The 17,733-nt window shown below is 37.0% G+C and overlaps 1 protein-coding gene across 3 annotated transcripts in view; it reads right to left on the reverse strand.

Moving 5' to 3' along the window:
* The window catches only part of ADAMTSL1 (ADAMTS like 1), a 481,138-nt gene that overhangs the window by 373,589 nt on the left and 89,816 nt on the right, over positions 1 to 17,733 (reverse strand). Inside the window, exon 1 of one of the 3 annotated variants that reach the window (XM_066987716.1) lies at positions 9 to 284. The exons of the other annotated variants lie outside the window; for them this stretch is intronic. Within the exon in view, the coding sequence (XP_066843817.1) occupies positions 9 to 20 (12 nt within the window). The 5' untranslated portion in view covers positions 21 to 284. Of the gene's footprint in view, positions 1 to 8; positions 285 to 17,733 lie in introns of those variants that run through there. 3 annotated transcript variants of the gene reach the window in all.

The following is a 17,733-nucleotide window of genomic DNA, read 5'->3' on the forward strand; positions in this document are numbered from 1 at the left end:
TTGCTCACCACAGTGCACATCACTCCATTTGAAAGCTGAAGTATAAAAAGATGATGATAAGAAACAGAGGCATGCAGTCATCTTTTAATAAGAACCAAAAGGATGTCATGCAAGAGGAATGGGAATTTGTCTTCAGCACTTTCCCTCAAGCATTCAGCATGAAGAGGGTTATCATTTTAGGTAATATGCTAACCTAGTAGCACAGAAGGAAAAAATGCAAAACAAAAAAGCACTGTTGCCAAAAGGACAACACAATTCCAAAACAACAAGGAGATACTTGTAATAATCCATCCTCTTTTCCTTGAATTTCTGCCATGGGGATCTCAAACACTGGGTCTCCTAGGAGAAAGAGATGCCAACTGTGCTCCTCTTAAGCAGACCCTAGCTGTTTATTCATGAAGTGTCAATGAAAGGCTGCCTGTTAGCTGCATCCCTCCGGCTGGCTGTCTGCAGTGGTGGGTGGTGACTAGTGGGATGATGTAACCCAAAGTGGCCATCAACAGTAGGTCATGGTTCATCTGCTTCCACTAAGGAATTGCAGCTGTGCAATCTACAGCCTTTACTTGGGAGAAGATTGGCCACATGAATGAAAGCATCCTGTAGCTGTTACTTCTACCTTCCCCAAAGAAAGACACAGGAAAGATGGAGATTACAGAGAATTACAGTGGGTCACTGGTATGGCTGAAATCCAGCCTCAGTGAGAGAAGGGCCATTAAACAAAAGCAATCCCCAAGTAGTAGGAGATGTAGGTGAAAATTTAAGAAATATAGATGTTAAATCAAGAAAAATGTTTGAAAATTGAAAAGACTGTTCAAACCTTCCAGCCTCCTGGTAGCAGTCTATTTTCTGAGCAGTGATACAAAAAGGTCACATTGTAAAATCAAGCATAATGTCTGCAAAAAGGGACATTAGTCTTTCTGAAGGGAGGGCTTGCAACTCACAAACAAACAAACAAACAAACAAAAAAAGAGAGAGAGAGAGAGATCACAAATAACTTGAAAAGGCACCGGAAAAATAAAGTCAGGTTAGCTTGGCTAGCTCCCCTCATTTCATAGGGATGCTAGGGATTTTCTCATCTCAGTGCTTGCCTGTTGTTTCTCAGTCTCCTGATGGACATTCAAGAAAAGATCAAACTGAAGTTTTGTTTTGTTTTGTTTTAGAGTAAAAATAAACTAAGGAGAAGTAGGAAAAGTCAATTACATTTGAAAGGAAAATAAGAACTCCTGTTTTCTTCACCCTAGGTCTAACCACTCCTTTTCATTCTTTTCTACTTCTGACTGTGAAACAGTCTTTCTCTTACACTTTTTCTTCCTCACTCTGAAGGTTAAAAGAATGATGATTCTTTATACAATATAAACACCTATGTCTCTTGTTTCTCTAATTCTCTTAGAAGACTTCTAGGAGGCCTAAACTCTTATCTTCAAGTTTAATGTTTTCCACGTCCTTTCAGTTCATCTGGAAATGGAATGGAAAGCTGTTCTGAAACCCAAGACTGCTAATAACTTTTCAAAAGTTAGCAACTGGTATTTTTAACTCTTCTCCAATAGTATAATAGCTTCGATGGCTTCACCAAATTCTAGCTCAATTATATACTTCATCATAAAGCAAAGTTTCTCTCCATCATGCACAAAAGGTTAAAGTGAGTTTCCACAAGAAGTAGTTAGTGTAGCTGGTGAGAAATTTCATAAGAACCATTTTAAGGTAGAAAATAAAAACTCATAATTGAGTAAAAACATTTGGTAGGGATATCCATATGCTTTGAACTTAATGAAAAGATCTGCAGACCTGTCCCTTGACACTTAGAGCTACTTTTGAGAAGTGTTTTGCCATTGCCTTTTAATTGTTTTACATTTATAAATATTTTAAATATTTCAGACTCGCTACAAAAATATGTATACGCATGGTGCAAATTTATTTGATGTAAGTTTCTAATCACACAAATATAGAAACAAGAAGAGCTGTGAACAAGCAGAAGAGTCTGCAGAAGAGATTACTGAGATATTAGTGTCCATTATTCTTTCAAATTTGGGAGTAGGAGAAGACAGCTACTATGTCACAAGAAAGAATCCAATAGAAGAGATGGTAACCCCAAGGACAAATATAGGCTGAATTGAGAATGGATTGGGATCAGCCCTGAGGAGAAGGACCAGGGGGTGTTGGCTGATGAGAAGGTAAACATGAGCTGGCAATGTGTGCTTGCAGCCCAGAAGGGCAACCATATCCTGGGCTGCATCAGAAGAAGCCAGACCAGCAGGCCTAAGGAGGTGATTTTCCCTCCCTATTCTGCTCTCATAAGACCTCACCTGGAGTACTGCGTTCAGATCTGGGCTCCCCAGCATAAGAAAGATGTGGACATATTAGAATAACATGCCAGAAGGCTGTACTGCCATTCAGCGAAACCTGGACAGGCTGGAAAGTAGGGCAGAAAGAAACCATATGAAGTTTAACAAAAGCAAGTGTAGAATCTTGCACTTGGGAAGGAACAACTGCAGGCTGGGGGGTGACCTGTTGGAGAGGAGCTCTGTGGAGAAGGACCTGGGGGTCCTGGTGGACGACAGGTTGGCCATGAGCCAGCAGTGTGCCCTGGTGGCCAAGAAGGCCAACAGGATCCTGGCATGCATTAAAAGGAGCATGGCCAGCAGGTCAAGGGAGGTGATCCTCCCCCTCTACTCTGGTGGCCACACTCCAGGTGGCCAGGCCTCACCTGGAGTACTGTGTCCAGTTCTGGGCTCCCCAGTACAAAAAAGACAGGGATCTCCTGGAAAGAGTCCAGCGAAGGGCCACAAAGATGATACGGAGTCTGGAGCATCTTCCCAATGAGGAAAGGCTGAGAGACCTGGGTCTGTTCAGCCTGGAGAAAAGAAGACTGAGAGGGGATCTTAATGTTTACAAATACCTGAAGTGTGGGAGACAGAGGGATTTGGCCAACCTCTTTTCAGTGGTTTGTGGGGACAGGACAAGGGGTAATGGCCACAAGATAGAGCACAGGAAGTTCTGCACCAATATGTGAAAGAACTTCTTCACAGTGAGGGTGAAGGAGCACTGGAACAGGCTGCCCAGGCAGGTTGTGGAGTCTCCTTCTCTGGAGATATTCAAGGCCCGTCTGGACGCCTACCTGGGCAGCCTGCTCTAAGGAACCTGCTTTGGCTGGGGGGTTGGACCCGATGATCTCTGGAGGTCCCTTCCAATCCCTACAATTCTGTGATTCTGTGATAAGACCAGAGAAGGGCCATGAAGATGATCAGAAGGACTGGAGCACCTCCCTTATGAAGACAGACTGAGGGAGTTGTTTTTTTTTTTTTTTCAGCCTGGGGAAGAGAAGGCTCTGGGGAGACCTTACCGAAGCCTTCCGGTACCTTAGGGAGGCCTACAGGAAAGCTGGGGAGGGACTCTTTTTCAGTGAGTGCAATGATAAGACAAGGTTTAGTGATTTAGAACTAGAAGAGGGTAGATTTAGATTAGATACTTGGAAGAAATTCTTTAATTTGGTGGTGAGGCACTGGAACAGGTTGCCCAGAAAAGCTGAGGATGCCCCATCCCTGGAAGTGTTCAAAGCCAGGTTGAATGGGGCTTTGGGCAACCTGGTCTGGTGGGAGGTGTCCCTGCCTATGGCAGGAGGGATTCAGACTATATGATCTTTATGATCCCTTCCAATCTAGACCATTCTATGATTCTATTACTACAGGCAAAGCTACTTATTTGAATGGATAGCTGCTAGAAACTAATTATGTGTAAATTCTTTCAAAAATGAACAACTAACAAAAAATTCAGTAGGAAGACAGATAAGTTTGAAGATACAACAGAGCTTCACTGAAAATGAGATTTCAGAAACCTGCACAACAGAAGGGTATTGTAGGAAGAGCTACAGAAAGTAGCTAGTGGCTGAGATATAAAGATGAAATTCAAGTTTGCCCCTATAATTATAATCTTGGTCTAGCTTAGTATCAGGGTTGTGCCTGTGGGTGAACCCAGTGAAGTTAGTAATTAATTTCTGTCATGGTACAGGATCTCCCCAGACAGTCATCTGCATAGACAAGAAAATGGACTGATGTGAAACAGTGACTCAACCAGATACAAGGTGATTCACTGAAATCCAGGCCATCTTCAGAACAAAGTATTTGTCTATGTGGTCCAGGTGTGCTTCAGGTCAGAATTTTGGACTGTATTGAAGATATCTCCTGAGAGCTGGTCTATGTGCGAGGTTGTATATTTCAATGTGCTGATTGACATCCTGAGTGGAGAAATCCCACCCTTCCTTCCAGATACTCCCTTAGGCGATGCGTAAGCAAACTGAAAAAGTTCATGAATATGACAGCAATAAATATTTGGTAGAAACTCCTCACACAAATGCAGATGTGGTCACGTACAGCATCTTTTGTACATAGCATGTATGGTTAAGAGACATTTTCTGTGTAATCCAAGACAATCAGTAATGAAGTATGATACATGTGCTGGAGTGGTCAGGCAGGACCATGAGCCACCTGCGTATGAAAACTGAATGAAATAGTTCGGTTTCAGATCAGTTTCAACTGATCCTGTCACAGATACCATTGCAAGACCCTTGCAGTAAAGATTCTTATCTATATCTGGACAGTAACCAACCATCCCATCTGTGGGATTTCACAGGTGTACTACTATATGCCAATATGACAAAAATCAGGACTTTTTCTTAACCCAACTTTCTGCCCATGAGTGTCTGTGCAATAGTGGAGTGTTACCTAGAAAAAGTGACCTCTGAAGTATGAAGCTACAATCAGAGGTACACAAGAAATTTGCTTCTGAAGAACAGAAATACATGAAATATATTTCATAAATATGTATCTGTATATATATATGGAGAAGAAAGGGAGAGGCATTGTGGGAGAAGAATTCACAGGGAGCTTTGTGCTGTTTTGTGGGAAAGGAATTTGCAGGTGGCTTCGTGCTGTTTCACACGTCCCTGAGTTAGAGATAATGAGGAAAACAGCAGTAGAACCAAAAACTTGAGCAAGGACGAGATAAAGTAAATTGGCTACAGTGTTAAAGATGAGTTTTGTGCAGTAGCCAATTGCTGGCTGGCTCAAGACACATGTCTGAGGGTCTCTAACCAATTGTAAGACTGATTCAGGCGTGTGGACAGCGTGTGGGGCTACGGGGAAAGTATATGTAGTGGTGAAAAATGGCAATAAATGTCCTACTGTTCAAGAACCATCAGGAGTCCGTGTCGTGCGTGCCTTCAAGGTATGGCTATCAATTCAGTAACAAACACAAAAATGAGGTAGATAACCCTGGTGCCTTTGAAAAGAGAATCTATGCTTGTCATCAAAGAGAGACCAGAGGAAGAATATCCATCTATTTGTCAAAACAATACTACAAGTGCACATTCAATGCTGAAAAGTATCCCAAACTAGTGGTCTTGGGAGGCTATCATTTATCAAACTAAGTTATCTCTGAGAAATATATTTCTGGTCAAATTATAAATCTGCCATCTTGGGGAAGAAATTTCATAAAAAGTACAATATCATTTGGATATGGGCAATTACCTTAATACTACTAGTAGAGCGGAAACTACCAGTAAGAATTGTGTCATTATGGAAAGCTAATATACCAAGCTTACAAGAAAGAACTGCTAACAATTGAAGGACCAATTATTTGTACATGCAAAAGCAAGGAAAACTTCTAATGAAGCTTTAAATCAACTAACAGAAAAAGAAGCTATCATAGACCCCATTTTCGAAGGAAGGAGTCAAATAATGGAAAATAATAGTTGGCTGAAGTCCCTGTGTCATTATTTATATAAACAAACATATGGAAAGGTAAAAAATAAGATGGTACAAAGGCTTAAATTTCCCCAGGTCAAAACTACATAAAAGCCCTACTTGGAACACAAATTCCAGACAAGTAAGACAAACATCCAGAACTAATGTAATGAATGAAATGATGTAAATAAAGGGATATCAGCAATAATACGTGCACTTACAAAACAAAACAAAACAAAACAAAAAACTTCAAAGAAATCTGCAATTTAGGGCTGTGAGGATAAAGTATAAAACAAAACTCACTAAAATAAAACTGGATTGGACCCTGATGAAGAAATTTTAAAAGGCGATGAGATGGGGAAAAGGCAGAAATTGTATGTCATTCATGAAACTGGAATCAAGTACAAAGGTAGCAAATTTCAGCCCCCCCCCCCCCCCCCAAAAAAAAAAAAAAGATGAAAAAAAAAGGATGTGATATAAATTTTAAACAATATAAGTTACAATGACCATGTGGGCAAAAGCATAGAATGAGTATTGTAAAGTGAGAATGTGTAAATGTAACTGACATAACAAATGTTGAAAAGTAATTCAAAAATTTATAGTATTCGAGTTGTAGGGGAATGTGAGGAAGGGAAGAAACAGTAAATAAGCTGCATGTGAAGATAAGAACAAACTCATTTATCACATCACGTCTGGCATTTAATAATCTTACTGCAACAAATTGAAAACAGGGTGGAACAGGACAAGAATAGTTGGCTTCTTAAGGCCTTGTATTGAATATTTTGTGATATTTCATTCATAACCATGAGATAAAAAGCAAAATGTGGTGATGGCACATTATCAACACAAGGAAGCATTATGTGATCATGAGAACCAATGGAACAGAGAAGGAATGGCAGTGGGCAGTATGAAGTGAAAGTCACATGTGGGCATCCTACTCCACAATATTCACAGAATAAAACCACGTTTATGAGAACTTAAGAGACCCTACAGAGAGAGGAGCTAATACAGAACCCTAGGCTTCATGGTAATATTAGAAAAATAGGATATTTATATTGGATAGTTCTTATCCTGGAAAACCTTCAAAGCTCAGAAGCTTTAAATCAGCCCCAAGAAGCCTAGAAAACTATAGAAATACTATTAAAAATAAAAATAAATATGGGGTTTGTTTTCATTTAACTTTTCAAATTTATTTATTTTTTTTTTATTATTATTATTTTTACTCTGAGGCAATAGTTTTCTCCCAGGTCAATTTGCAAGCACCTTATGGCAAAAACTAGGGCTGGAAAAAAAATATATAATTCCATTTTATTTTAACTTTTAAAATGCATTTTACTGTAGTTTGCTACATACTTTGCAGAGACCTAAACTTCTGATTATACTCAGTAGAGGCAATAATACTGTATATAAAATATTTACGTAGAAAGGAGAAGAGCCACATCTGAAATCCTTCTTTGCTGATATGACACTTTTCCTATACAAGTTACATGGCAACTTCAGCTCATGATCTTGTTTCATCCTCAACTCATTTTCGTCTCTCATTTATTCAACAGTCTTCTATCACCTCATGTCTTTCTGCAAATAGAAAGAAAATGGTCTCCTGCTCTCCAGGAGTTTTTGCTATTTTTCAGGCCTGATAAATCTCATGCAAAATTGTAAAACTCCAATCTCTCAACATCTGAAAGCCTGTAATATAGGTTGCAACATGCAAAAGTACCCTCAGCACAGGTTCCTTGTAGACAAGTCAATTGTGACTGCTTAGTGTGTAAACTCACAGGACAGGGAAAGTTCATGGCACTCCTTTGGTGACTGAGTGATGTGCTGGCTGAAAATTTGGGGTATATAACTTAGTTCTTTTCCAGGAATCACTATAATCTCCTGTTTCTTTCTTGGCCTTCCTTAGGAAAGACAGATAATAATCCCTTCAGAGAGAGAAGTAGGTTGCTTTTGTAAAGGTAAGTGTATGAGGAGCTCAGTTTTTACCAGGAACCACTCACAGTTCCTGAAAAGAGTAGGAAGTAATACTTACTTTGTTTTAAGGCAATGTTTCATAAAATTGAATGCAGAAATAACAATTTTGTGACAGTTTTAAAGAAAGGCCAGTATATAGTAATATAATGAAAGATTCTGAGTAAAACTATAATTCCTGCAGCTGAGTTGCACAAAAATTTCATTCCTAAAATGTTCTAGAAAATTTCCTTGAAAGTAAAACCTACAGCAACACCACTCAGTCTTTCTGTTTAGGTTGTTACAAAAGAGAGATGACATGCTGCTAAACAGGATGTCCCATTCCATGATGTAATGAAAATTACTTCACTTCATTAAACTAAGATTAACAGTGTAAGCAAGGTGTCTTTTGTCCAGCCAAATTTAACATGATTTATGAGAATATGCTGTCATCTCAAAGAGGCAAAAATATTTTAGAATCCAAGTGGATATTTTGTACATATACAAGAGGAAAATAAAACAATCTATCTTCTAAAAAGAATTTTTTGAACAAACTGTGTAAGAACTCCCCTCTTTTTTCTACAAAACTGTCTTTTGTGAAATAAATAGAATGAATGATTTATTCATCAGTTTCTAATTTAAGCCACCATCTTTTCATGTTGTATACTTTTTCCTGCAAAGTCAAAGAGTCTTTACATGATAATATCCTAAATTTAACATGACAAACGTAAAAATGAAGTGTTATAAAACTGCAAATACCAGGAAATTACAATATTCATTTTTTTCCCTATATAACAGCATTTATAACAGGCTTTAATATTGTTAAGCCTGACTGAAAATTTGAATTTCAACTTTTACAATCTCATATTTACCTTTACCTGCAACAAATGCTGGCAAGAAAACAGCATGGTCTCAGACAATAAATAAATAAATAAATAAATAAATAAATAAACAAACAGACAAATAAATCTATAAAGTCAAATTGCAAGTCAAACACAATAAAAATGTCTGTTCATGCACATCCTTTCTCTTTTCCATTTTTTTTTTCTTTCAGTTTTACAGACTAAATTACTTTTACTAGATTTGTTCTGTGTCTTTTGAATCTTGTGCAATTATGATGCAAAGCAGGTGACAGGTACACAATGAACACTGAGCAGGTTTCAAATATATTTCTGACACAGGGCATCTCCCATTGTTAACCCCCTTTCTTCCTTTAGTGCTGTTTTGGCAGCTGACCTGTATTCCCAGCCCCCACCATTTGGTCCATGCCTTTTGCAGACACCCATGGAGGACTTCTCAAGTTGAGGCTGGGAGGCCACATGAAAGCCTTCTGGTCTGAGGGCGCCATCTGTGCTGAGTGTCCAGCTCAGCCATTTGTGCTACTAAAAGCCCTGCTTTCTTCTTGTTGCTTTCGAAGTATTGAACAGAGCTCCAGAAAGAGCACGTTTCCTCCTGGCTGCTTCCTGCTAATAATCTGAAGGCTGCCAAAGTAGCATGAACCTCTCCCCTTTCCACACCCAATCCCTTGGTCACTAACCTTCCCAGTGCTGACAGCAATGACTCTCTGAAAAAGAATGACAAAATCCAAACCATCTTTCTGTACACATGGAATGGCCTGCCAGGAATTCAATCTGTGGCAAAAACCAGCCCTTCTGAGCCTACTGTTATTTTTAAGAGCCTTTTGATTATTGGGCATATTACGATTTTGCACTCTGCAATAAGAGAAAAAAAAGCTAGCAACAAATCTCCAAAAGTTTGCTCAATTTGCCCTCAATTTCCCTAGTCCTTTCTCCCCCGCACACCCACACACATTTTATAACCTTATTACATCAGAGAATGCTGTCTTAATGATGTAGTACAGTATAGTACAGTACATCTGGTGGCTTAGGTAATAAATCACAGGGCTGTTTTCCTAAGCTTTTAAATAAAATTGTTTTATCATCTGCTTCTTCCTACTAACAACTCCATAGGTTGAAACGGCTTGCTTGGCTTTGCAAGCTTTCCCACTAGCTCACCAGGCCTGGCACAAAAAATTCACAGCTGTGCCATTTGCTTGATGGCGTTAACAATGAGTCCCCAGTTACACGATGAAATTTCATTTTGCACTCCTTGAGTCTCCACTCCCCACATTCTGCAAGGATGACAGACAATTTGGAAGACAAGCCCTGCCCCCTCGTCTGGCAACAGAGGTATTAGCAAACAGTAAAAACCAACCTTCCTATTTGGGAACTCCCAACATCTTTTCAAAACACAGCTATAACAAACTCAAACCTTTAGCTTCATGTTCACCTTCCCCACCCCGCTCCTGCCCCATATCAAGCCAGCCTTGTGAATTACAAGCACAACACCCATTCATGTAGATTTAACTACTCAGTTAGTGAAATTGTGCAAATATGAGAGACATTTATAAATATCTCTCTAATGTCCATTTGCCTAAATGTTAGAGTTCTTTGGAATTTCAGGCCACTTCTATCAGTGGTGTGTTAAAACACATTTTTTATGTTTTAAATTTAGTCAAACTCTCATTCTACTTCTTCCTGTAATTTTGTCAGGTCAGCATGTTATTTGATTGCCTAAAATCCTATAGATGCTGTAAGCCAACTAAGGGAAACACAGAGCAGCAGCTTCAGCTGAAGCCCAAACAGTGTCAGCTGACAGCTGTGTAACCAAGAAATCTGCCATGGGTTGTGTGGTTGTGCTTATACCCTACTGCACCTTCAGATTATGCTACAAAGGATAATCTCCTTGCAGAGGAGCTAATGGCCCAGACTTTACAGAATAAAATCAATTAAAAAAAAATAATACAAAATATTTAGTTGTCATTATACCAATGTATTTTGTAGATTAAATGTATAGGTTCAAGCACCAACTTGAAAAATGCCAGTGTGCTGAAGATAGATGGTATTAGCTCAAAGTTTCAAGGCACTTAATTTAGCAGTCACTTCAGCATTTAAAATTAGCAGTGTTCCAATTTGTCAAGTTCTCTTCCCTCCATCATTTAACAATAGCGATCAGTAATATGTTGGGCAAATACTAAAGAAGTCCTGAATCTGGTGATTCATGTACATGCTAATTCCATTGCATATGAGATATACCAAATCACTAGGTACATATAATTAACAAAGAGTAAAATATTATATTTATTTATTAATTTATTACCAAAATAATCGTACAGGTATACTTTTTTGTTTGTTTGTTTGTTTGTAATGCTAGGACCATATCTATCTTTATCTTCTAATTCTCGTGGGCATGGGCAGGGAGGACAAAATATCCACTTGAATGTATTGAGTCAAGGCTGAAAATCAACAGTGCATTGAAATCAAATCAGGAAGTAAAAGCAGTGCAAAATGAAGCATTCCTCATCTTCAAAACTTGCACTTATAACGAATAGGAGTGATAACATAGTACTTGAGAATAACAGTTTATTCTGATAGTAGTTAATGCCAAGTGTACTAAGACTTTCACATGTGTATGTTGTCTTCATATGCATTTTAGGATTAAGATTACTTTAAAGAATGGTGATACTCTCTTCAGTATCTCAGCTCAATATTCAATTTGAGACATAGGTTCCTAGTGTGCTGAAAACAGATGTATAGGAAGCTCTGTGTTATATGGCAGATCTCACTTAAGTATCTAGTAGAAGAGAATTTGTAAGTCTTCAGAAGAAATTAGAACAGCCAACAGGTTCCTAAAGCTGCTTTAAGGCTTTGTGTAGAAGTAATCAGAGTTGCTTAAACACAGTTCATATTTGGAAGATCATCTTCAAACTAAAGAGAACTGAGATCTAAAGCCACATTTTCAGAGACCGTAAAACTACACAGTTCACCCTGATTTTCAGTTTTTGTACTAGGTCAGAAGTCTAGCTTAGGGAGAATAATATACCCCCTCTCACTGGAAAGTCTGGTGACAGCTCAACTAATCTCATTGCTAATATTGTATTATGCCAAGCCACCTCATCTCAGCTTTGAGTCAGTTAAAAGCACATGAATCAAAGATAAGCAACCCCAGCTAAAATAACATTACATATGGAACCTAACATGTTCTCCTTCACAGTGAATATACACATAAAAATGTAAGAACAACTATATTATGGCAGACAAAAGCTTGTTGTCCAGCTGGTAATCTAAAACAGTGACCACTAACAGCCATTTAGGGAAGAGTCAAGATAGGATAGACATCCTTGTCTGAAAATATAACCCTAAATGTGTAAGTTTCTGAGACCTCTTTTTTAAGCTCATGGTATAGCTAATTATTAGCATAGTCATATGCCCTTATTCACTATACATTTAATATGTCAAAAATTTATGGTGATTATGTGAGAGATACAGATTTAAAACTCTAGTAACACCAAAGGAATTTATGAAAGATTTACTTATTTTTTACTAAAAGCAAGTAGCATTGAGTGGTAATGGTGATTTTGCTTGTAATCATCTCACATTAGAATTATGAGCTATTCATAGAAGAAACACTGCTAAAAATATTATATAACTGATTTTTAAAAGGTCACCCTTAACACATGGCTGCATTAGTGCTACCACAAAAATAAGAGAGGAATGAGTTCAAGACTTTGGAAGACATTTTGTTTTTGTTTTTTAAAACAGTAGCTAAGCAGCAGGCAAGGACTATTTAGTCTTCCCCACTTTGCAAGACTCTTGATCATCTAATGGTAAATCTATGCCATCTAATTATCACTGTGCAGAAGGATGCAGACTTTAACCCCAAAATACAGTCATGGCAACTTCTGCAGCTCCCCCTGTTAGCATAGTTTGTACTATAGTTAGAATGTAGCCTGTAATAATTTGCTGTTCATCTCTTTCTTTTATCTGAATATTAAATACACTAGAACAAGAGGAATATATTTCATTGTTCAGTTGAAAGCAATCCATTTCATTTGAACCTGAAACTATTACACATTGGAATATACTGTTTTCAGAAGCTCCATCTATTCCTAAGTGTTGAGTGTAGCTGGACCAAATCATCATGTCCCCTTTATGTGATTAAATCAGCCCCTGGCCATGCTGTTTCTATGTTTGTCTCTGTTTTTGACTTCTGTGGCTCCAGAGTATCCCCCTTCACCCCCATTAAAGGCAAGCACAGATTGAGAGTTGGCTGCTTTGCCTTTTCATACATACCACTTGGATCATGAGTAATGAAGGGCATTTCATTTAGGGGTGTTCCTAAAAACAGGACCCTGTCCAACTGCCATGTGTCTGTTAACTGAATGTTAAAACAAGGTAGGTTAATGTTAGACAAGTGTCCTTGGAAAGTTATTAACACAAGAGACTGTTTATTGCTAAAACATTCTTAAGCAAAAATAGAAATATATTAAACACTGTGTCCTAGATTTCCAATGCACATCTCCAAAGAAAGTGTTTTAATCATTTTGCACTGTCTTTGTTCTCAATAATAGCTGCTAACAGGTCTGATAGTCTCTCTTGTTCTTTCATTCCACCTTCAATAAGAATAGCAAATAGCAGCATTACAACACCAAAATAATGTTCCAAGGTTTTCCAAGTTTATGAGATTTCTCAAATTACCAGTATCTGTAAGTCTATTAGTTTTAAAAGCAACTTAGTTCTAGCAACTAATTAAATTATTATCTGGAGCAGGCAAGAAAGTTTCCCAGGGAATGACTTGATCAACGTGTCAGTGAAGCACTGGTAAAATCATATCACTGCTTTGCACTAGTGTGACAAAAGGAGGTGAAGGTGAGGATAAAAAAAATAAAGGGGGGGGGGGGGGTAATAACAATTAATTGGGGCAAAAACAATTGAGACTGAACTTGCATGTCCTAATTTCTCCTTCTTATGGCTGTAGCTCACAAGTTCATAAACTGAGTGGATGAAGCCAAGGTAAATACACTGAGCTGAACATGACATGCGTTATAAAGTAAAATTACTTATTTTCATTCTTTATATTCCATCTTATATCCCTGCATTAGGAAGCAGTTAAGAAATTAATGTCATCTTGTGCTCACAAACATTGCTATTTTCAGTTCTACGTTTACAAATCTTATAAAAATTATGAGAAAAATGCTAGGAAAGCACACACAATATTCTGAAGATTAAGGACTGCTCACCACAGTTTATCATTATCCATGGACCTGACAGGCATGTCCTCCATGCCCTCCAAGTCACTGAGAGAGAGATCAAAGAGAAAAGGTCCCAGTACAGATCCTGTTGAATACCCCTTTGTTACTGTCTTCCAGGCAGAGTATGATATTCTCAGAATGGCTATCCAGTGTTTCACTCACCCATCCACCTAAGTTTCATTGTCCTAATATACATATAAAAGTATCGCTGCAGACGGTGCCCAAAGCCTTGCAGATGACACCCACTGCCCTCTCATTATTCACTAATCCAGCTATTTCCTCCTTTACAAAAGGCAATCAGGTGGGTCTGGCAAACTATACTGAAGAAGGCTGAAGCAAAGAATTCACTGAGTAGTGCCTCTGAAGTTTCCATGTCCACTGGAAGCTCTTTCTATTATTAGAAAGAAAAAGTGAATACCCTTCAGTGAATAAAAATACATATATATATGTATATACATACATATTTTTCCATATGGAGCTAGTTATCACACAATCACAGAATGGTTAGGGTTGGAAGAGACCTCTGGAGGTGGTCTGATCCCGTCTCCCTGCTCAAGGAGGGACACCTAGATCAGGTTGCCCAGGACCATGTTCAGGCAGCTTCTGAAGGTTTCCAAGGAGGGAGAAACCACCAATCTGAGCAACCTGTGCCAGTGCTCAGTCACGTGTATGGGAGAGAACTGAGTCCTGATGTTTAGACAGAACCTCTTGTGTTCCAGTTTGTGCCCAACGGGAAGTTATTTGAAATAAAATTTTGAGAAATGGGGTGGTATCTGTGAGGTGGTGGAAAGAAGCAATTCCTTGGTATCAAGGAGAAATGCGTAAGAGTTTGCTCAAATTACCACAGATTTGGGTGTAATCAAGTAAGACCTATAAGGACTAAAATAGCAGAGAAAGGACTGCTTTTATAAGATGTTTGCTTTTTCTACTCTTCCTGGAGTCTCTCATACTAACCTGAGTTTTTATCTGTTTAAACACATGAATTTATTTGTTTTATTTTTAATTGTGTGTTGTTTTGCTTTCTTTTATTTTCAAGTGTAAGCAACATTTTGGGGCATTCACGATAGGAGAAAATTTAAGCACATCCACTTGAAACCTCTCAATAAGTCCATCTCATTACTGCCATTTAATTGTTTCTTCATTGGTCTCGTTCTTTCTCACTTTCAAAGAAGAAAGAGATGTTTGTATTTACTTTGACCACAAAAAAAGAACAGCTGAAATCACCTCATACAGTACTTTTTCTGCACTGCATTTTATATAATGAAAATTATTTTCATTTAGTATCTGTCAAAGACATGCCTTAAAAATACCATTAAGTATGCATGCATGGGCCAGCATAAAAACTTCTTGATCTACTAATGCAGCTAAATTCATTTTCCATACATAAAATGAAAATTATTTTCCAAAACAAGAGGATACATTTATATTCTGAAAAGGACAGTTGAGCTCAAGTATTTAATACCTATACTTGTATTTAAAGAAAAAATAAACAAAATTAGGAATTAATTACATAGACTTCTTTCTCTTTCTGCGTGCACAGAAGTATAATGCTTCAACAAGTTATACTGAGAAAATTCAGCTCTTTCATGAAAATGGAACTATTTTTATATGTAATTATTACAGAGAGAAAGGTTAGTTTAGGCTTCATTCCAGCTTAATCCTTGGAATGCTCTTAAACACCCAGCAACATGAGTTTCAACTAGTATTAGATGTAGGAATGTTGTTTTTGTAATAGACACACCTGTTTGCCATGAAACGGATTGAAACTAAAACCTGTTTTACATATGTTACTAAATAATGATTTCATGATAATTTCATGTAGTCTTAATTCCTCTCTCTTTATCATTCTTTGTTGATGAGATGTTTAAAATTTTTTTTTAATTATTTGATATTTGTAAATATGAAAAAAAGACAAAAACCAACCAACCAAACAAACAAACAAACAAAAAAATGTGTGCTCTGAGCTCATTCTGTATTGATATTTCAGTGGTATAGCATCTTCTTGCTCCAAGAGACTGCCTGAAGGAAAATGTCTGGATGGTTTCCAGGACTTCAAAATTGAGCCAAGTATATACTTTAGTGTATATTTCATCACCTTGACATCAGTTTAAAATGCCATTGAAATAATGCAAAAAGTATATCAGATAAAGCTTCATGAATATCCAGAACTCCTGTTGAAATTTAAAAATAAAAATAATAAAATAAAATATATAAAAAATATAAATAATTATAAACAATATATTAAAAATATAAAAATAAAAATAAAGAGGAAAAAGTTCTAATGTTCTTTAAACAGAAAAAGTTCTAATGTTCTTTAAACAGAATAAAATCTGCTCAGGAGTTTTCAACATTGCAAAATCAAATTTTGGTCAACTATTAGACATCTTCCTTTTTACTGAACACCTGAAATTTTAAAAGTAATCCTTAAAATGACGCCACCAATTCCCTCACGATGCCACCAATTCTATCAACACAAATTGACTTTAGAAATTACACCAGATCACTTCTCTTTTAAGCCAGGTAAAACCTGCAGAAAGTTTTTTAGAGAAGACCAATTTATTCAATACTGACTAGTTTTTTGTTTTGTTTTGTTTTTTGTTTTTCCCTCCTCTTATTAATACAATAATTCATTCTTATGCAGCATCATTCTTCCTGGAGTGTTCCAAAAACAGGGATGATTGTGTCATTTTGTCCAGCAGTGTCTCTTTTACCAAATATGAAGTAGTGTAGGGAAATTTTCCTCTGGTCAGTGATTTATAAATAAATGTTTTAATTATCTCAAACTTTTTTTGCAAGTTATTGTTTATGTTGGAATATCTTTAATGTCACTGAACCATTATATGGCCAAATTGAGAGATTGTTCATTGAATAAGAAATTTACAATGATAAAAAAGACTCAAACTGAAAAATTTAGATCATTGCATCCTGGGAGACTGAATTTCAATGAACCATGTTTATTGTATGGACTTGCCAAAAATAGACCAAGAAATTTTGTGACATACTTCAGTTTCTCCTCTGACTGACTTAATATGTTATTCTACAGGACTGACAGACTGCAGCTCATTACAGGGAATAAATTTGGGCAAGAGAGAGAATGCAGCATTATTATCTAAACTGAACATTGAACTTACTGAAGATTAAATATTTCCCTAAAATAATTTGTTTTCTAAAGTACTGGCTTTAACCAAACTAAAGCATGTTGTCCTCTGTTTAAAAACACAGAAGCAAGTGCAAGAAATAGACCTAGACATACCTAATTCAAACAACAGAAAGAGTCAAACCATAGCTCATGAGGCTAGTCACTGTAGTACATCCTTTATTTACCACAGTGCTTTTTCACTTTGGACAAACCATAGTCTGTGGGATCATAGTATAAGAAATATAATAAATCCTTTAATGAACAGACCATCTTTAAATTTGACTATATGTTACCAAGTTCAGCAAAAGCAGGCCATGAGTACAATCAATCTAAAATATTTCGCTGCAGTACATACCCTGAATTGAGACATTCCACTTGCTCAAAGAATGTTAACAGAATGATCCTATATGATTGGCAGCTGTGAGAACCTAAGGCAAGACATATGACAATGTCTCTCCCAATGTCATCATAGAATATTGATTACAGTATATATGTATATAATTTTAAGATAGTCTCATCGGAAAATACTTCCCCAGTAAAACAAAACCTAAAAACAAACAAACAAACAAACAAACAAAAAAAAAAAACAGAAAAAAAAACACAAAAAAAAACAGTTCAAAAGAATTTTCTAGACTAATCTTTCTTGTAATCGGTTGTTCTTCAGAACAGTGTAAAGCAATTATTTGCCTCAAGCTTCTATTTGTTAAAAAGAAGGAAAAAAAAATACCAGAACACTTCAATTTATATCCAAGCATTTTGATAGATCTGCTCTTTTTTTTTTTTTTGTGAAGAACTGAAACTTCACCTTTTTACATTAA

This window comes from Anser cygnoides, chromosome Z (assembly GCF_040182565.1).
Source record: "Anser cygnoides isolate HZ-2024a breed goose chromosome Z, Taihu_goose_T2T_genome, whole genome shotgun sequence".
NCBI lineage: Eukaryota > Metazoa > Chordata > Aves > Anseriformes > Anatidae > Anser > Anser cygnoides.